The sequence below is a fragment of the Scophthalmus maximus genome, chromosome 1 (assembly GCF_022379125.1).
Source record: "Scophthalmus maximus strain ysfricsl-2021 chromosome 1, ASM2237912v1, whole genome shotgun sequence".
Classification (NCBI taxonomy): Eukaryota; Metazoa; Chordata; class Actinopteri; order Pleuronectiformes; family Scophthalmidae; genus Scophthalmus; species Scophthalmus maximus.
The window spans coordinates 7,074,028-7,092,095 of record NC_061515.1 but is presented as its reverse complement, the minus strand read 5'-3'; the positions used below and the strand labels follow the sequence as shown (position 1 = coordinate 7,092,095).

The following is an 18,068-nucleotide window of genomic DNA, read 5'->3' as shown; positions in this document are numbered from 1 at the left end:
TTGTGCACACCGATCACATTATACATATTTATGTCCCGTACAGGATCACAACTGAAACCGGGTTTCTGAGTTCATTCTGACCGGCTCACCTCCGTACGTTCTTTTCAGCCCTGCCTTGAGGCCCTGCGGAGGTTCGCTGGTGAACTTGATTGACATCTGCAGAAGGGTGATGGGGAAGTGCTTGTGCACCTCCGTGGTCATCCACAGGCGGAAGCCGTCGTGCACAAGGTCCGTCTCGACCACCGTGTCCATTAGCTCGTCCATGAAGTCCAGGCCCAGGTGGCAGTTCTGGAGTAAGGCCCAGCCACCCTGGGGACAGTTAGTGGTGGCTGTTAGACACACATCTCTTTCTTTCTTCTTTTGAGACAAAGAACCTGAATGTCGAGCTACTACAAATCGTATGAAACAAAACATGGATCAAATGATGCAGAAATGGAAGCAACCTCACACCGCGGACTCACATTAGCCATGGTCTGTTGTAGAAGCTTCCGGGCATGGACCTCTTGCCCCTGTCCCATGGAGACATATCGCGTCTCGGTCTTCAGCCTCTTCCCCAGTGCGATGATGGAGTCAGTTGGATCCGAGCCCATCGACAGGAAACAGATGAGAGGTGTCCGCGGGTCCGATTCCTCCCACATCCTCTCCAAGTCGAGAATCACCCCTTCAGTGTACTTCTCCCCCATTGCGCCCATTATGTACTTACGGGCCTGGAGGAGAAACAGAGAGAGAACGGAGGGGGAGGATATTTGTTCACTGCTTCGTAACGCAACAGGCCAAAACAATAAGCGGGGGAAGACTCGTTCAGCAGTCCAGGCCAATTTAAAACTAAATAATGGTATAATTGAACTTTCTGAAAGGCTGGAGACTGAGCGGTTAGTTCAACGGATTTAAAAAAAATTTTTTTTACAGTCTTCCACTTTTCATTCAACGGGAGGAGAAGTGGGACGTCAGACAAGGACAACTGCTGCTGGACTGTTTGGTAGCGCAACAGAATAAATTCCACTCCGGGCTTGTCTGCAGTGGACCAAAAAATTACCCATCAGTAAAAAAAAAAAAGTGAATGTCTTTTCCTTTATAGATATTTAGGCTCCATAAGCTTCAGAGAGAGAGAATTACTTTTCCCTTCAACGAAAGCTTTGGCGAGAAGTTACTGTAGATTAAGAGATTTCTAGACTTTTTCGACTTTATTTGCTCATTAAAACAAGTGCATTGTTTAAGTAAACCAGCATCTCATTCGTGGCCCATACCCGTGCAGTAAGCTGCCTCAGGCTATTCTGCTGAAATGGATTTAGACACTGATTTTTATTTAAGCAAAAACAAATGTGTTGTCTAAGCTGATTAGACAACCAACATTTGGTTTCATGGGCCCAGATACCACAATCAAGATACGGTCGTGTCCTTTCTAACCTGTGCGATGGTCCTGTCGGGACACCAGCAGCGAATGAGGAGCAGGCGTCTAAAACAGTCCAGGGCCTGGTCGTAAGAGTTTGGCAACACCTCCTCCTCGGGGGCCTCCTTGTCGAACCACAACTTCCACTGCTTCTCGTTACGACTTATCTGAAGGACGACGTAAGCAGATGTGACGCAGGAACACACGAAAACCCTTTCTTGCTTCCCTTTACATCAAATCCAGACAAAAGAGGAGGATGTAAGAAAAAAAAAATTCGATACATAGTGCGGGTAAACACATTTAGACATAGGAACTATGATGGTCAGAGCAGCCTCAGAGCAAAAAGAAAGAAAACAGATCAAATGTACCCTATCTTTCAGTTAAATATTGAATTGTATTCGCTGTGCGCTCTCCGACTTTCACACCACAAATTGTCCAAATGGTCCTAATGTGCCTAAGGGGCCTGATGAACATTTGGCTTTCTGTCTGTACCTGTGCAGTTTGAGTGCTGATTATTTCCGTGTCCCCTGTTCTCTTCTCCATAACTTACATAACAAGGAGCCGAGGTGGCAAAAAATCAAAACACACGGTTCATAACCAAACCAAAGTAAGATTAGACAAAAATCTAACACATGATGTGTGCTATTAATAGGGAAATTATATCACAACAAACACAGCATCACGTAACTCAGGCGATTTAAAAAAAAAATAAAAAGGAGGTCCTGTTTTGACACTTGCCGTAATGAAACTTAGCCCTGACTGCCTGGACGGCAGTTCGTATTGAATCCCTGTAAACACTGTGCGCTTCCGATACTTGACATTGATGCTTGATAGCACAACATAAGCTGTATACTGGGGCATCGTTTAGCCGACCAGTCTACTGGGCGGAAAGAAAACATCAGATTAAAGCAGGAATTTCAGAGTACATGCACCACAATAGCCTGGTAACTGTATAACCGGTATTGACACGCAGCAGGTCAGCAATCACATTAACCTGAGACCTCAGCATGTTGTAAGTGTATTAGTGTTACAGCACACGTTGTAGCTTTGGCGCATTCAGTGTTCACTTTTAGCACTGAAGGGTACAAACAGTGGACAGGGCACAATATTCATTATGTACACGTGTTTAGGTTTTTACAAATCTTATGTTGTTATATGGAGCCAACTGATGAGACATTCATTTTGGTTTCCATTTTACTAAGATCGTTGTCTAGCCTCATGAATATTTGCATGTTGGAAAGCGAGTAAAGTCAAGACGTATGTGCAAGAATTGAAGTTTCTTGAACAGAAACGTCAGCCGGGTTTACCATCACGCAATAAACTGTTGTGCCCGATGTTTAAGAAATGAGCGCGCCGCAACTACGTCAGAGCGGACAGTTGACGTGAATTAACATCAGCGTCCCCCTCCTGGAGGATGTGTTATCCACTTTCCTTGAGCTAGAGAATGTATTATGAAGAGGCTGAATTGCCTAGTGTCATTTCGAATTAGAGTGTCTCCTTTAATACGTCCCTTTCTCGGGAAACAAAAGGAACCGCCTGCTCTACATTTGGAGAGCCGCTCGTATATTTGTCTATCAGCCACCGAGCGTCTCCACTTAAGAATTTGAGGGTTCAGTACTTCGCCGGGGGAGCATATTAACACATTCACATCCCACACTTGATTTTCTGAACCACTCGAGGGAATCCAGTCGACCTCTCCAGTCAAGAGGCTAAGCTGGTTGCTTGAATGTGGTGTTTCTTACTTAGTATGAAACGAGGTGCAGTTTAAGAGCCTTTGTGTCGTGTGTGTGTGTGTGTGTGTGTGTGTGTAGTACAGTCTAAGTGTGAGGCTCAGATGTTTTTGTCTCTCTCTCCCTCTCCCTTGAGGGAAACTAAATGACAGCACAATCCCGTCTTCACCTTGTTCGTCTTGGTAGACTGATTTCTTCAGACAAAGAAATGTCAATTCAACTCTCCCTGTTAATCATCCGCACAAAGATGGTCACATTTATTTTTTCAGTGTTGTTTTTTTTGTTGTCTTGGGTCTTCATATGTGTGTGTGTGTGTGTGTGTGTGTGGGGGGGTGTGTGTAGGAAGAAGTGTATTGGTGTACATACTTGGTGTACGTACTGTATGTCTATGCCCAAATGCTCAGCTGAAAGTAATCGATTGGAGGTTTCTCCAAACTAGGCTCATTTCACAGAACACTGAGCTTTTCTTTCCATGGGAGCCCCCGGGCTGTCAGTCACCCAGACGGGTGTGTGTGTGTGTGTGTTTGTACCTGAGTGACAGTAAGTCGAGATGACTGTGTGCGTCTGCATGGATGTGTATGAAAGAGAAATGACGTGAGACCGATATTGACATGCTTTCTAGAGCAACAGAGAGCTGTGAAAAATATTTAATAGGCACCAAGAGACCACTGCTCAATCTGCGGTGTGTGTGTGTGTGTGTGTGTGTGTGTGTGTGTGTGTGTGCGTGTTTCTGTATTGTACCTGATCCAGTATATCAGTGAACTGCCACAGTTTGCTGAGCTCCACAAGGTTCAGCCAGGTCATGTCAAGGATCCATTTAGCCGGTTTCTGAGGGCACGCCTTAAGGTCCAGAGATGCACCTCCTGGACGAGAAACACACACAGACACACACAAATTTGTCTTTCTATAGTTGTGTGGAAAGTCATTAACACAATGCATTGTTCAGGCCTTAATCCGGGAGCGTTTCAAGGACTTGAAACACAGAAGGGACCGGTAAGGAGTTCTACATCGAATGTAGTCAGATGTTGCCTCTCAGCTCAGGGTCCCAGGCAACTGCCTGCGTTGCCTACCCTGCTGCAACGACCCCTGCTCTAGCCTTAACCATAACCATAACCCTGACGCGTATGCTACCTCAGACCTAAACATAATCCATCCAACCCTAGGGTTAGGGTTGGATGCATTTTTGGAACCAAAATTGGTCCTCACAACCACAAACAGATATGCGTGCAAATATCGGAGTCCAAAAAACTAAACAAAGTGCAGTTGCACAAAATAATTCATTAAAACGCAGAATGATAGATGTTTCAAATACATCGTAATGTTGTGAGTTCACGTTCGGCAGGTCGGAGCCGACAGATGGCGAAGCCGCATGCAGGCAGCAGACTGTGTCTGTTCTGACCTCGCCAGTTGTCATCGCTGGCTTTTATCCCCGTGCTCCATATCTCTGATTCATTGGGCTGCAACACACTACCGATATGTCTGAAATGCGTGAGCGTTGATGTCAGCCTTGTATCTACATCAAGCAGACAAGTAAATAATGAATGAATAAATAAACAGGAAAAGTCTTACTTTATATAAGACCCCGGAGGCTGCTCTGAGGTGAGTCATAGCTACGCAACAACACTTGTAGCTCCGCCTCTCGTTATGTCGAGATTTGAATGCAGTCTTCAAAAAAGTAAACAGCTCAAAAATATACCCAATCCATGATTTCACCTGCATGAGTAACACGAGGCAACTAGAGCCTTTTTCAAATGAAACCTGCACATTCGTACCCTTGATGAGTGTGAGAAACTCCTCGTGCTTGACCCTGCTGCTCTGCATGTCGATCTTCAGCGTCAGCAGCAACGTGAAGAGGAACTTGTGCTCCTCGTACAGACCCCGCGCTGCGTACTTGTACACCTCAAAGGTCATGAACTCTATGATGTTGGTGATGCGTTTGCTGGTGATCGGGCTTTGGGAGGACCTGTTCCAAGTACAAAGAGGAATACGACAGTTATAGTTTCATCCAATTCGCATCTTATTAGCCACTTCGCGTGACTGCTGTTATGTTGCTCGGCCTAAATTTCTAATACTTACTCCTAAACATCAAATACAGAGTAGAGATCACATCGTGTTCAGACTGCTTAACCTAACGAGGACAGAACACTGTTTCTGGCTTGTTGACTCATGCATGAACAGCACTGACTGTGAGGCTCACGATGTCTGCGGTGCTTGGTAACGGCGAATCATGTGAAAAAACATCCATCCATTAAGGGTATTGGTGTGCATTATTGTATATTGGTGTTAATTTTAAGGTTGGACAAGAACTCCAAACAATTTGCACTTTGTAGCAACAGCATATGGCAGCAGACAATGTGGTGTTTAAAAAAAACCAAAAAACGTCACAGTTTAAGGACCAATGTTCAACCTTTCCCTTTCGGTTGTAGCTGCACGTGTAGTAGAAGACTACAAGAGAATAACAAATCAACAATATCTCCATTTTCGTGTTGTCTCACATATGTGCTGCATATGTTACTAACTGTAACAAAAGCAATTTATGAGCAATAGGTGGATATAAGTTATTGAATAATTACTAAATTTGAATCAATTTGTCCTGCAACAAAAGCTGCCTTTTTGTGCACAAACGATGTTCCATCCAGGCATTTGTTGACACATCTCATTTCCTTCTATATTTTCACCCATAAACTCCACTGGTGCTGCAGAGAATTTGTGCAAGATTCTACTTCCCCCACTTACACCAGAAAGCAGCAAATTATGAATGCGAGAAAGAAAAAAGAAATTGTAACAGCAGTAACTATCTGTTCTAATATATAGCATTTCTGACAACATATGCCAATATCTGTTGCCTGCTGTAGATCCTGTGTGGAACAAGTACAAAAGATAACTTTTCTTTTCAGTTTGGAGCTTGAGCTTGAGCATGAGCTCTCTGAAGTGCTCTTAATAAAATGTTTCCCTTTTTAGAAAATCAGTATTTCGAGAAGAGCTCACATAACATCACAGACACGTGTATTACAATCAGATTCCGTTTCTTGGAATGTGCGCCGACTGACGATGCCAATAACCGAAACAAATCTCCCAATGACACGTTACTAATCACAAGGAGATCAGCAACATTTGCGGGAGAGCTTTGTCAGGCATGACATGGAGCTGCACACAATCGCCGTGCTGTAGGCAATAAAACCTCATGTGTTTCACTTATTGTAAGTCGCTTTGGACAAATGCGTCTGCATAATGAATGTAATGTAATGTAAATGTGAATTTCTCAGCAAAGACAAAGGAGTATATATACTCCATGTTTGCGAAATTCATTACACAGAGCTGCAGACAGCGGTGGGATATCCTCACCTAGCCAGAGAAAGGTCAAACAGTCCCAGGAACTGTCTCAGCGAGGTCTGATACATGACATTCACCATACTCATTTCAGTGATCAAGAAGTACAGGATGCTGCCCCTGGTGGCCACTGAAAAACACAAACACAACAATTGCAACGGCACAAAGTCCCGTCACACACTTTCCATGAAAACACTGGCATGAAGGGTACAATTGAAAAAACTGATGATGAAGTTGGATCAAACTGTTCGTTCACTTTAATAATTGTAGCACGGCTTCACGGATTAATCTCATGAACTGTGAGCGTGTGGTGGGGAAATTTTGCCTTGGACCCATTGCGTAACCTAAATTGCATATTTTCCTCTGACTGAACCTGCAGACATACTGCAACTGAACACAAACAATGTTTTTGTTGTCATGGCCCTACCAGGTCGGTACTCCTCTCTGGCAGCGTTGATCTGGACCTCGGTCTCGGCCGCAATCTGTAGTTTCTGAGTGACTTCTTCGGCAGTGTGTTTGGTGTTGCTGAGGACAAGAATCAGACTCTCATCGTCGACCAGTGAACCCTGCAAAGAGAGATATTTTCAAATTAATAGGCATGGTTTAGATTATTGTATGCAACTGTCTTTCCGGGGAACAAACGCTCCGGCCAACATTTTTAAGGCAGAGAAGCATATTTTTCAACAGCAATTACTGCTCTTTTATAAAGCAAGGATGTGCTAGAAATCAGATGATCAGATTTCAGAGTTAAAAATAAGAAGACATAGCAACTGCTCCAGAGACTGCGACAGTATTGACGCCATTTTTTTGTACGACAAACCCACGTTTGCTGATATGTCACAGTTAGAGATGTATTTCCTTGCCTGTGTACTGGTCAGTCGGTGGAGGAGGTTGTCCTCCAACTCCTTCATCTTCCTCTTGTTAGACGTCACATCCTCCAAGAGGTCTGTCCTCTCCTTCTCCAGTTCCTGGTGTCATTAAAAACACACGACGCACAAACTTTGCCGATGGATCATAAAAAAAAAGGGGTTTATGCCCCTCGCATTATTTTGGTTACCTTCAAAAGAAAAAAAAATCTGTCATAGAGAGAGTCAGCGTGAAAATACTGTATCTCGCGTCAGCACTTAGTCGACAATAATAAAGTGATGTTACAGTGTGTTTGATTTCAACTCCAGTATATTTTAACAGTAAATATCAGGTAGATGGGGGGAACACTATGTAAATGTCGTAGCGGAGAGTCGTCTGCACACGGGAGCTGTGGCAGAAGGTGAAAGCAGATAACTGAACAGCGGTGTTGGGCTTGCGAACGCTGCACAAGCTGCAAAGACGCAGGCTTTATAGCCGACGCAGATCCTATTGTGGTGAAATCCATATTTAGTGCAGAGCCACTTTCCCCGTCTGCCATAAATCCTTTATCCGGTGATCAGCCATTATTAAAGAGAATATGGCTTCTCGTAGTCACAATCAATGCTTCCTCTGCATTAGCTGCATTTATAGCGCACGGATTTCCCAGAATGAAGGAATCTAGTCTTTGGGATTCTTCGTATGTATAATAAGGGCCCGAGCACTGAATGGCGCAAGGGCCCTATTGTTCCTTTAACGGGTTTGTCTTTTGAGACAATTTCCACAGACATCTGGTGACATCATTTTGTATTTAATGGGTCTAGCAAACGGACAAAATGGCTCAACCGCGCGCCCTAACAGGTTGACCACGTCCATTTGAGACTCAAGACTTTGATGATGCTTTTTCACCTTTCGGCATGGTGGTCAGATCTTAACCTGAATTCCACACGTTCAATGACAGTCCCATACAGGTCAATTCTGAATCATAGTCATTGCGCCACTTACTGGCAACAGGAAGAATCCAGGCTGTGCACATTTAAATGTTGCCTCTGACAGACCATTCAGATCCTGCTCCAATATAATCAGATAACTCTTCAGACCTTTAGCATGCAAAACGGTGTGATCTTCGCGATGCTGCTAATCCAATAGTTAAGTGGATTTTTTTTTTATATCACATTATTGGGAATTATTACATTATTTAGAAATTGTTACATTATTGGGTTCTATAACGCTGTTTGCAGCTTTAATTGCCGTTGGTACACATAGACACTGTTTCGGGGTGTGTTGTTTTCTTCACACCATGACTTAAGAGCATAATGGCTGCCATGGTCTATATTTAAAGGGTGACAACATCCCCCCAGTTATATTGTCACACATTTTGTGGATGCTATGGAGAGAGCATGAGGAACACCGTAGGAGAGGTGTTACAAGCCTGCATTTAAAATGGTCTGAGGTGGCTTTTCAAGGAACTAAAAAGACATAAGCAACCTGCATTAAGTCTGTGGTAAATGATTTCAGCAAAAAAAAATACTGTTGTTTAAACAAACCGACAAAAACAACCTGCTAAGTACATAACAACTTAATTTGCACAAGGAGCTTAAATAATAAAATAATTATATATGTATAGTGGCTACCATTTAGTTTGAGCGTACTTACCTGTTTTTCTGTGAGGATGACTCTGCCCAGCAGCTGGTCCTCCAGTCCCCTCATGGTGACGGTGAAGTCGATGATGGAGGTGCGAGCACTGATTTCGGGGGTGTAGGCAGGGTTGGGCAGCTTGGTGGTCACATACAGCCTGAAACCCTTCATCACGTCCACCTCTTTGTCGCCCACTTTCACCTGCAAAAGGAAAAGCAGAGACGCATATTCATTACCCCGGTTCACCAAATAATCACACATTTGAAAATGAATGAGTAGGCCATGCTGACAAGCATGGTGAAGGTATGCCGCGGTGTCAGCGAACTGACGCTTTGCAAACGCAGCTGCGCAAACATGTCCGGTGTGTGTGTGTGTGTGTGTGTGTGTGTGTGTGTGTATGTGTGTGTATGTGTTTGTGTATATGGTTCCTTTTGTGCTTGTGTTTGCTCCGATCAGTACTTAATTACTCATGACAGTATAACGTCTAATTATCCATCTGCCAGATTCTCCCCGGAGCTGTTGGATGCAGCCACCTTCACTTCCTCCTCACACCAGGATATTAATAGAAGTAAAGCTGTTCAGAAGACATGGGGGGGGGGGGGGGGGCACAAGGGAGAACGTAGACAACTCTACACGCGCCTCTTATTAGTTAGCCAAGACACTTCTGGTGGATTGTTTTCTCCTGCAAGTGACGCAGACTAACTTCAATCTCGTTTTCCTGCATGTACTCAATGTTCAGTGTGTGTTAGAGCATGCATGTGTGTGTGTGTGTGTTTGTTTGATGCAAGTGTGAGACAGAGAGAGGCAGCTGCTGACTAACAAGCTTCAGCCAGAGGCAGGAGTTGCGAGGTGACAATGAGAGAGACCGAAACGCTTGCCAGCACACTTTGACAATGCCTCTTTCTCACAAACTTTAAAAAAAACTGGAAGATTTAGTTCACTCCGTGTAAACTAAATCTTACACTGCGTGTGTGTGTGTGTGTGTGTGTGTTTGTGTGTGTGTGAGGACTGCGGTTCCATCCTTGTTGTGGTAACCAATGCGATAAGATAAATTCCTTGGTAGTCTGGATGAGAAAGTTTCAACAACAAAGCATTTCCCCTGACCTCTTAATTGAGTTCTGTGGAAAATTATAGCTCGGAGCTTTGCGAGAAAGACAGATTAAACACGGGCGCAATGAAAATGCTTTTTGATAAGTTCAAACCAATTTATTGGCAGATGGACCAATTTGGTGCTTCCTTGTCATGCACAATTCTGTACTTCCTGTAATACCCAGAATTCACATCCAACGCTTGCTTCAGGGTCGCCGTTTTTGGCTAATAAAATGCGACACCGTTCAAACCACGCTCTCTGCTTTTCAATTTTGCAAATTAAAAATATCCAACTGCAGAACAGAACATTACAGGAAATTAGGATGCTGAGACGGAGAGCGGTCCGCTTTTGAACCATTTTGTCACAAATGAAAAGAGCAAAAGCCATTTGCCAGAGAGGACACTCATTATTGGATTTCACTTCCCATCGATAGGTAATGTAGTTTCTTAACGCCTGCGAGACCCTCTATAGAACTATAGTGCAATTTTGTTCAATGGGGTTACACTCTCATTATAAACTGTTACTAGGCTCGCCATGGTAGAAAATCAGTTTGAGTGCACTGAGCAAATTTGTATCTGTCCCCCGACGGTTAACGTGATTTGGGAAAGGTGCTCCAGCTGGCATGATCGGAGAAACCGAAGACCCTCTCTCGCGTCTACAGCCAACACGACTCATGTCGAGCAGTGTTGGTGAGGAGGCTTGTTTTCCCCTTTCTGAGCTAGTCAACCTGCGGCACTACAGGTGCGACAGCTGGCGCGGTGGGAGGGGAACTGGCCGAGTCCCATCATGCGTCCCACCCGCCCTCGAAACACACCTGCCCATTTCAAACTCATCTAACCAAGGTTGGGGAGGAAAAAAAGAAAATCTGGCGCCCGAGCGTCTGAGGATGTGGTTTTCATCTGCCACGTCACCTTGTAAGTGGAGCCAGTTTTGATGAAGTTTTTCTCAAGGATGTGGTCGAGTGCAGGGTCCAACTCCTCCCCTACGTCCTCAATCAGAAGGGGGCGCCCCAGAGACAAACTGTCCTCCAGGTGGCTCTTGAAGTATTTGTGGTTCAGCGAGGTGATCTGGGATGGGAAAAAGTGAAACTCCAATAAATAGATGGATCTAAAACACGGCGCTCGGTGCAGTGGCACAGCCACAGGCCCCTTTGAATATATCAGTGCCCCCATGACCCCGGTGGAGTTTTTTTGTAGTCTTATAACAATAATATGCTCTAAATGGGAGAAATCCCATGTTTTTTGTGAAACACAGAGGTCAAAAATGTGTTGAGTTTATAATACAATGGCCTCAACATAGAGTAAAATGAGAAACATCTGATTCTGTCAAATTGAGGAGACTCATAAATGAAGGAGACCCCCATTCATCCCTTAAAGATTGAGTGGTATAGATAATGGACGGATGGGAAATTTCCATATTCCCCCCCATCAGTCTGCACTCAATCCCAATATGACAAAGTGACACATGCTTTAAGAAATCACACAAACTTAAATGTTTTATTTACAAAAACATTCAGACCCTAAACTCAAGTGCTTGGTAAAAAAAAAGACCATTTGGTGCTTTTGAGTCTTCTTAGAGTTTATCCTCTCGAGCTCCGTCGGTGTCTGTGGACTGACAGATGCTTTGTGGTGTCTGGGCTCCGGCGGGGCGACTCAAGGACAGTCAGAGACTCTTCGGGTCATTGTCATGCCGAATCACCACCCACGTCTCCAGTCCATTTCAATTCTGTTTTGTTGTCGAACTCCAAGAGGGCTTTCATTTGCCTCTTACTCAAAGAGGCCACTTGAACCGCCCTAGCCTGATTGATGGAGTGCTGCAGAGACGGTTGTCCTTCAGGCAGGTTCTCTCATCTCTTGCAGAACACATCTGATGCTCCATTACGTTCACGGTCACCTCCCTGACCAAGGTCCTTCTTTGCCTGAGCTTGATCGGACAACTGACAAAGAGAGTCCTGGTGCTTTAGATACGGTTACCTTTGCCCTCATCAATGTGGATCCCTATATATACACACCCGGCTGTCTGCCTCCTTATACTTTGTCCAATCGGTTCAGTTTGCCAAAGATGGGGTCCAATCAAGTTCTACGCACATCGAGGATAATTAAAGATTCAAAAAGTTTTTGCTTAACATTTGGCAATTCTAGCCATTTTAAATCTACAACAAAATGTGAAGGGGTCTTAATAATTTCTGAAGCCACTGCAATATTCTGCAAAGGGTACAGATGAAAACAAAACAAAAATCCCGAACCTGCAGCTCATTCCTGGCCTCCTTGTTCTTGATCCAGATTTTCCCCTGTGTCTGCGGGTCAACGAGGAGCGGGAAGCGCGCGGCTTTGGTGACGATGATGCCGTTCTGAGTGGAGAGGTCATCACTGGGGAGGCCCTGTGCGACAAGGGAGCATTGATTTTGTCAAAGCGAAACAGTTAAATGATAAAGTGCATTCATCCTTTAAAGAAAGGCAACACTTACTGATGATATACAGTGTGTATCACACTACAGGTGTACAATGTTTCATAGAGAACAGGTCAGGTTTCTTCAACTTTAGCTATTTTCTAGGAAGTGTTTTTGTTACTAATTTGCCCACTATTTTGTCAAAATTCTCTGATTTCAGCTGAATATTTTCTTGTTTCTTTGCTCCTCTGTGACAATAAACTGAATATCTTTGGCGTGGACGAAACAAAACATCGTCTTGGGAGATTTGGGACACACGGTCGACATTTTTCACCACTTTACCAACCAAACAAGTCATCGATCGGTCGAGAAAATAATCGACAGATTAATTGATTATGAAAACAATCGTTAGTTGCAGCCCTAACTGTTTGTCCTGTTAGGTAGTAAAAGACCATTCAAATCCTATCTACCGATCCTAGAAACCAGATCAACAACATGCAGTACGAATCACACCCTGTTTGTACAACGTCAGTACTCACTAAAAAAAACGTCTCTCCGTGCAGTCAACGAAACAGATCACTGACCTGCAGGTTCCACTCACTGACAGTGGGTGCGTCAATGAGCAGCTCAATCAGATTGAGATTGTTGCCGAACGGGATGCGACGCAGCTTCAGCTCCCGCTGCCAGTCACTCAGCAAGAGATTACGAAACTCTTGATTGAAGGGGCCGGAGTAAGAGAGGAACGCCGTGGCGAGGAGAACATCACCTGGAACACAGAGACAGGAGAAGTGTGGTAGACATAAGATTAAATACACATTATGTGCAACTGTTGTTAAATGTAGAAAAAAAAAAATTATGCTAATGGTTAAAAAAGGGAATTATTATTGTTGGGGGAATTCTAAAATCTTTGCAGTATATTAGAAATGAAATATAAAAAACAAACAGTGACACATCGTTGGTAAACAGAAACAAATCACTGCTATTAATGACAGAGCAAGTTGAGGTGAGTCGGCTTCGACACCCACCAACGAGGCGTTTGGTTTGGGCAGCAAACTCTTTGCTCTGCTCTGTCCATCGCTCCTTCTCGCCAGCAAGACCGCTGATGAGACTGGACGCCGTCTGCATCTTGTGTCTGCAGCGCTCGGCGTCCTCCAGCAGTGTCTGATGGGAGGGGGGGGGGGGGGGGGGGGGGGGGGGGCAGACAAACAGGTCAGTAGGTTGATGGTGTCCAGCTCTTCATTCATTCATCCATCCAACTCCAACACGACCATTCATTCTCTGTATGTCCCGTGACCTGAGATCGCTTCTAATCCCAGTACAATGGGTTTGAAACGTAGGTATAAAGCCGAGGACAACTCTTCATCATAGATTTTCTTTGTCACTGTTTGATGGCTTCCTGCTTGTGTCACACGCAGGTTGGGTTAATTGCCTCAGGGAGCCCTGATACATGGATATGAATGTATTTGCGTTGTCGATCAGGACCTTTTGTCCCACTGCCAGCCCTTTTTGTTTTTCCTTTATTTTTAAAAAATATTGCAATGGTGTCTCTAAGGCATTCATCACAACGATCTCTTTATCATCTGTTAATGTGATAATGAGGTTGTTTATCCAAAAGCAGCAAAGTCATCAATAAAGACTGTCTGGTTTTCGGGGCTTTCTCTTAATGAAGGAGGCCTTCAATCTTGTCTCTGGCCCCGGGAGAGGAACAGTTTCAACGTCTTAATCACAAAATTAGAAAAAGAGTCAACTTGGGCTGCCCAGATTTCCTAATCAGGGAGCGTTGATGCAAATACGCTTCCATTTGTACGCTGTTATTTGTCACAGAACAGACAGTGCTGATGTTGAAACACACACACACACACACACACACACACATATAAACAAACACACACACGTCTTCAGGTTGTGTTTAAAGACAGTAGACATCTGTGATTTCAGTTTGCAGACTCATCTATTGACGAACAAAGGGGGCATCAAATTTGTGCTGATCTTTGCATTATGTGCAACTTAAGGCTCAGTTAAACTTTTCTACTTTACATTCAAGAAGCACATCAGTGCCAGAAATAGCACAAAGGCAATGTGCTCATGACAGCGTCAGCTTATGAAATTATCTTTTTTGACTAACATGTACAGGTAAAGACACTAAATACACAATTTAACTAACATGTACAGGTAAAGACACTACATACACAATTTAGCTTTAAGAAAGGGGACCCCAAATATTCGAACGATCTTTTCGACAGTTTTTTTCCCCCATGGAGAAAAAAAAGTTTTAGTGTGATTGTTGCATTAAATACACTGTAAAAAAGAAACTTGAGCTGAGATGGAGAATGAAATATTATTGCAGGAAATGATGGACTGAATCATAAAGCAGCCGTACCAGCCATTTACAGTTTAAGTGAATTACAGAGGAAGTGGTGAATGGACTGCATTTATATAGCGCTTGTCTAGTCTTTACAGTACGGTTAACATCCACCCAATTCACGCAGCACATCTATATATCCACCGCACGGTCTGTGAGACATGCATCTCATTTCAAGGATGTTGGGTTGAATCTATTGACCTGTTTCTCCATCATGGCCTTCTCGTACTCCCCCTGTACCACATCCAGCTCTGCCTGCTTGGCATCCAGCTCAGCCTGAGCCTTCTGAAGGTCCACATTGGCTGTGGCCAGACGATTCAGCTGCACTGCCAAGTTTGCCTTAAGAAAATGACAGGGAGGGATTGGGGGGAGAGAGAGAGAGAGAGAGGGGGGATCTGTGATTGCACATAAAAGCCTGTAGGGGTCATGGTCAGTTCTAAGACCAGATGAGGTGAAGATTGAGAGGATTTGGCAGAAAAATGAGAGAGGAAAGTTTGCAGAAGTGAGTGTGTTGTTGGGGAAGATGAATTTGGACTGATTCTATATAGACAACATTTTTTCCCTTAAACTCACTGTGAAAAACTGAAGAAAAAGTATCTTTTTAAATCAGCATAAAATAAAATAAGAAAAGGTAAGAAATATATATTTTTTTCTGACGTTTTGGAGGTGTAGAGTGAAGTGCCGCAGGTGCAAATGTAGGGACTTTCAGTTTTCGAGAGTCAAAACGGAGATGCAGGAACAGAGATTCCCGAATGGAAACAGGGGATAGAGAGAGAGACTGAAAGTTAACAGCGTGGAGGGGTGATGAGAAGGGCGAGGGAGGAAGAAGGGGAGGCTGAGGACAACAGAGATAAAGGCAGAGAGGATATTTTCTGGGCAGGGCCGGGGCTGTGGGAAAAGCCGCGTGAGACGTTTAGAGCGAGTATGTCTAAGTGTGTGTGTGTGTGTGTGTGTGTGTGTCTGAGTGTGAGAGTTTGTGCGGCCTGGGGAAGAAAGAGAAGTCTGGAGCATTCACTTAACAGTAATCCCTCTGCCTGTCTTTCTGTCCAACCGTATCTCTGTCTGGACGTCTGGCTGGCCAGCTTAAAGGGAAGCCACCACTGAGCTGGAAACCAGAAAATCAATTCTCCAGGCTGCGTTTCACGCTAAAGCAAAAGGTCATGAACAAGGAGGAGAAGCCAAGAGTTCTCCTGGAGGTTGTACAGAGTACGGGGAAAACAGCGTGTGTGTGTGTGTGTGTGTGTGTGTGTGTGTGTGTGTGTGTGTGTGTGTGTGTGTGTGCGTGTGTGTGTGTGTGTGTGTGTGAGAAACTGAAAAGTGAGAGAACAAGAAGGGGGTAAGTCAGTGAGAGAGGCGTTAAGGGGCACAGAGTGGAGGACAAGAAAGGGGTGATGTGAAAAAGAACCCAGTGCTGAAACCAGGTGAAAAGATACCGGGGAAAAACGAGAGGTGGAAATAAGTAAGAAAGTTAGACCTCGACAAAAAGGACAGAGGTAAATCAGAAAAGAGAGATGAAAACAGAATTCCGACAGAGGGTCAAGCAGTGTGCGCGTTGGCGAAGCTTTTAAATGTTCGTAATGGATCAGAAACCCAGACTGCAGCAGCGACAGGAGGAGAAGAGAAAAAAAAATGATTTGGGACATCTGCGTGAAATCACTGGGTTGAGCAAACACATGGAAACAGCTATTAACTGGTGACATACAGCTTACAGTGTTTTGACATAATTCCAGCAGTGCGTGTGTTGACCAGGGATTCCGTGCAGAGAGTCTTCAGCCCTGCACACGTTTTAAATCCATTCACAGATACTGAATGTGTACGTAATGAATAATTCATTCGAAAAAGAAAAGAAGATTACAGACAGAAACATTTGGCATGCAAGCACACAGAAGCGATTAATTAGTGCCGCTTGAATGATAAAGAAAAAAAAATTGGTACGTCAGTCACTTAATAGAAAACAACAGGAACCAAGTGTAGGAAATCTGTACGTCGCATCCACTTTGTTGAAGAAAGGCTGATGAGCTCAGATTTGACTCCACAGATTTCATATAACAAGATGAGTAAGTTATGATAGAGGGTAACCTAAATTGCCAATTACTTATTAATGTTATTTGGTATCTGACATCTATGTCCCCCTCTGGACTCTAATTTGTGAAGATGTTACTGGAGTTTCATGACCACGCTTGTCAGTCAAACAGGCCCTGGCATCTTGACTTGAGCCGCACCCCGTTTTAATTCTATTCAATTAATGACTTTTTAATTTGCTCATAGTCAATGTAATAATTAACTCTCTCTCTCCCTCTCTCTCTTTCTCTCTCTCTGTGTCGGTCTGTCTGTCTTTGGCTGTTTAGAATTTTGGGCGTTCTTGTCCTACAGCAAACTGTTGCTGCCAAAATGTGGAAAGATAAATAAAATCCTTTCTATTATCAGACACTGTCTGTACGGTTTCTGTAGCCAGGGGTTCCACTACGGAAAAACAGCCGCTCTCCTCCACCGTGAGTGCTCTTTATTTATCAGGAAGGAAGATTGGAAGGCCATGGGCTCTGCCCAAGGTGTGTGTGTGTGTGTGTGTGTGTGTGTGTGTGTGTGAGTGAGTGTGTGTGCACTGCTGTGTGTTTATGAGGAGACACTTGAGTCTTTTTGTGTACAGTGGGCTCACAGATGATTTACATTTTCACTGGGTCTACTCGACCAATAAAAACCTCACTTTTAACAATTTTTTTTTGAAAATCCTATTTTTAGTGCCACATGCTGTCTACAACAGACCTGTTTTATCATCTGCTGCTGGTACGAGTGTGCTAGATCCACTGCACTGTGTGTTACCTTCAAGGGCAAGACCTCCTTGTTGATGGAGAAGAAGGAGGCCATGGCTTTTGTCCACGATGCAAGGCCGGCCACATTGCCACAAACCCTCTTGGCTGTTTCAATGTTGTAGTCGGGCATGTCAAAATAAGGCAGCAGCAGCTCCACCATTTCCTCATTAATGGAATCTTTGGGGAATTGCTGCAAGGGACAAAGAGAGAGAGAGAGAGAGAGAGAGAGAGAGAGAAAGGGGTAGACAAGGGGGCAGAGGGGGAAATGAGGGAGAATTTCTTTGACTTCAGTCAGTACACAAAGAGTAACTCTACATATGGGCCAAACATACATTTGTGATCTCTTATCAGCACATACAGTTTGCATGAGAGCATATGTACGTTTGTAAACTTAAAGATGGAATGTTTTTTGCCTCCTTGTCCGCCCTGTTATCCTTATTTTTTCCACGACAAACAGTAAAATGCCCAATAGCATTGTTGTGAAGT

The 18,068-nt window shown here is 44.0% G+C and overlaps 1 protein-coding gene across 4 annotated transcripts in view; it reads right to left on the bottom strand.

The window, feature by feature from the left end:
• The window catches only part of dnah5 (dynein, axonemal, heavy chain 5), a 90,077-nt gene that overhangs the window by 21,526 nt on the left and 50,483 nt on the right, over positions 1-18,068 (bottom strand). For all 4 annotated transcript variants that reach the window (XM_035629798.2, XM_035629800.2, XM_047333257.1 and 1 more), the window contains 15 exons: positions 17,593-17,772; positions 14,974-15,111; positions 13,436-13,571; positions 12,995-13,176; positions 12,267-12,401; positions 10,933-11,088; positions 8,950-9,132; positions 7,314-7,418; positions 6,878-7,016; positions 6,466-6,580; positions 4,893-5,083; positions 3,862-3,983; positions 1,408-1,557; positions 462-707; positions 90-309 (listed from right to left, as the gene is read on the bottom strand). In XM_035629798.2, coding sequence (XP_035485691.2) covers positions 90-309; positions 462-707; positions 1,408-1,557; positions 3,862-3,983; positions 4,893-5,083; positions 6,466-6,580; positions 6,878-7,016; positions 7,314-7,418; positions 8,950-9,132; positions 10,933-11,088; positions 12,267-12,401; positions 12,995-13,176; positions 13,436-13,571; positions 14,974-15,111; positions 17,593-17,772 — 2,398 coding nt within the window. The remainder of the gene's footprint in view (positions 1-89; positions 310-461; positions 708-1,407; positions 1,558-3,861; positions 3,984-4,892; positions 5,084-6,465; positions 6,581-6,877; positions 7,017-7,313; positions 7,419-8,949; positions 9,133-10,932; positions 11,089-12,266; positions 12,402-12,994; positions 13,177-13,435; positions 13,572-14,973; positions 15,112-17,592; positions 17,773-18,068) is intronic.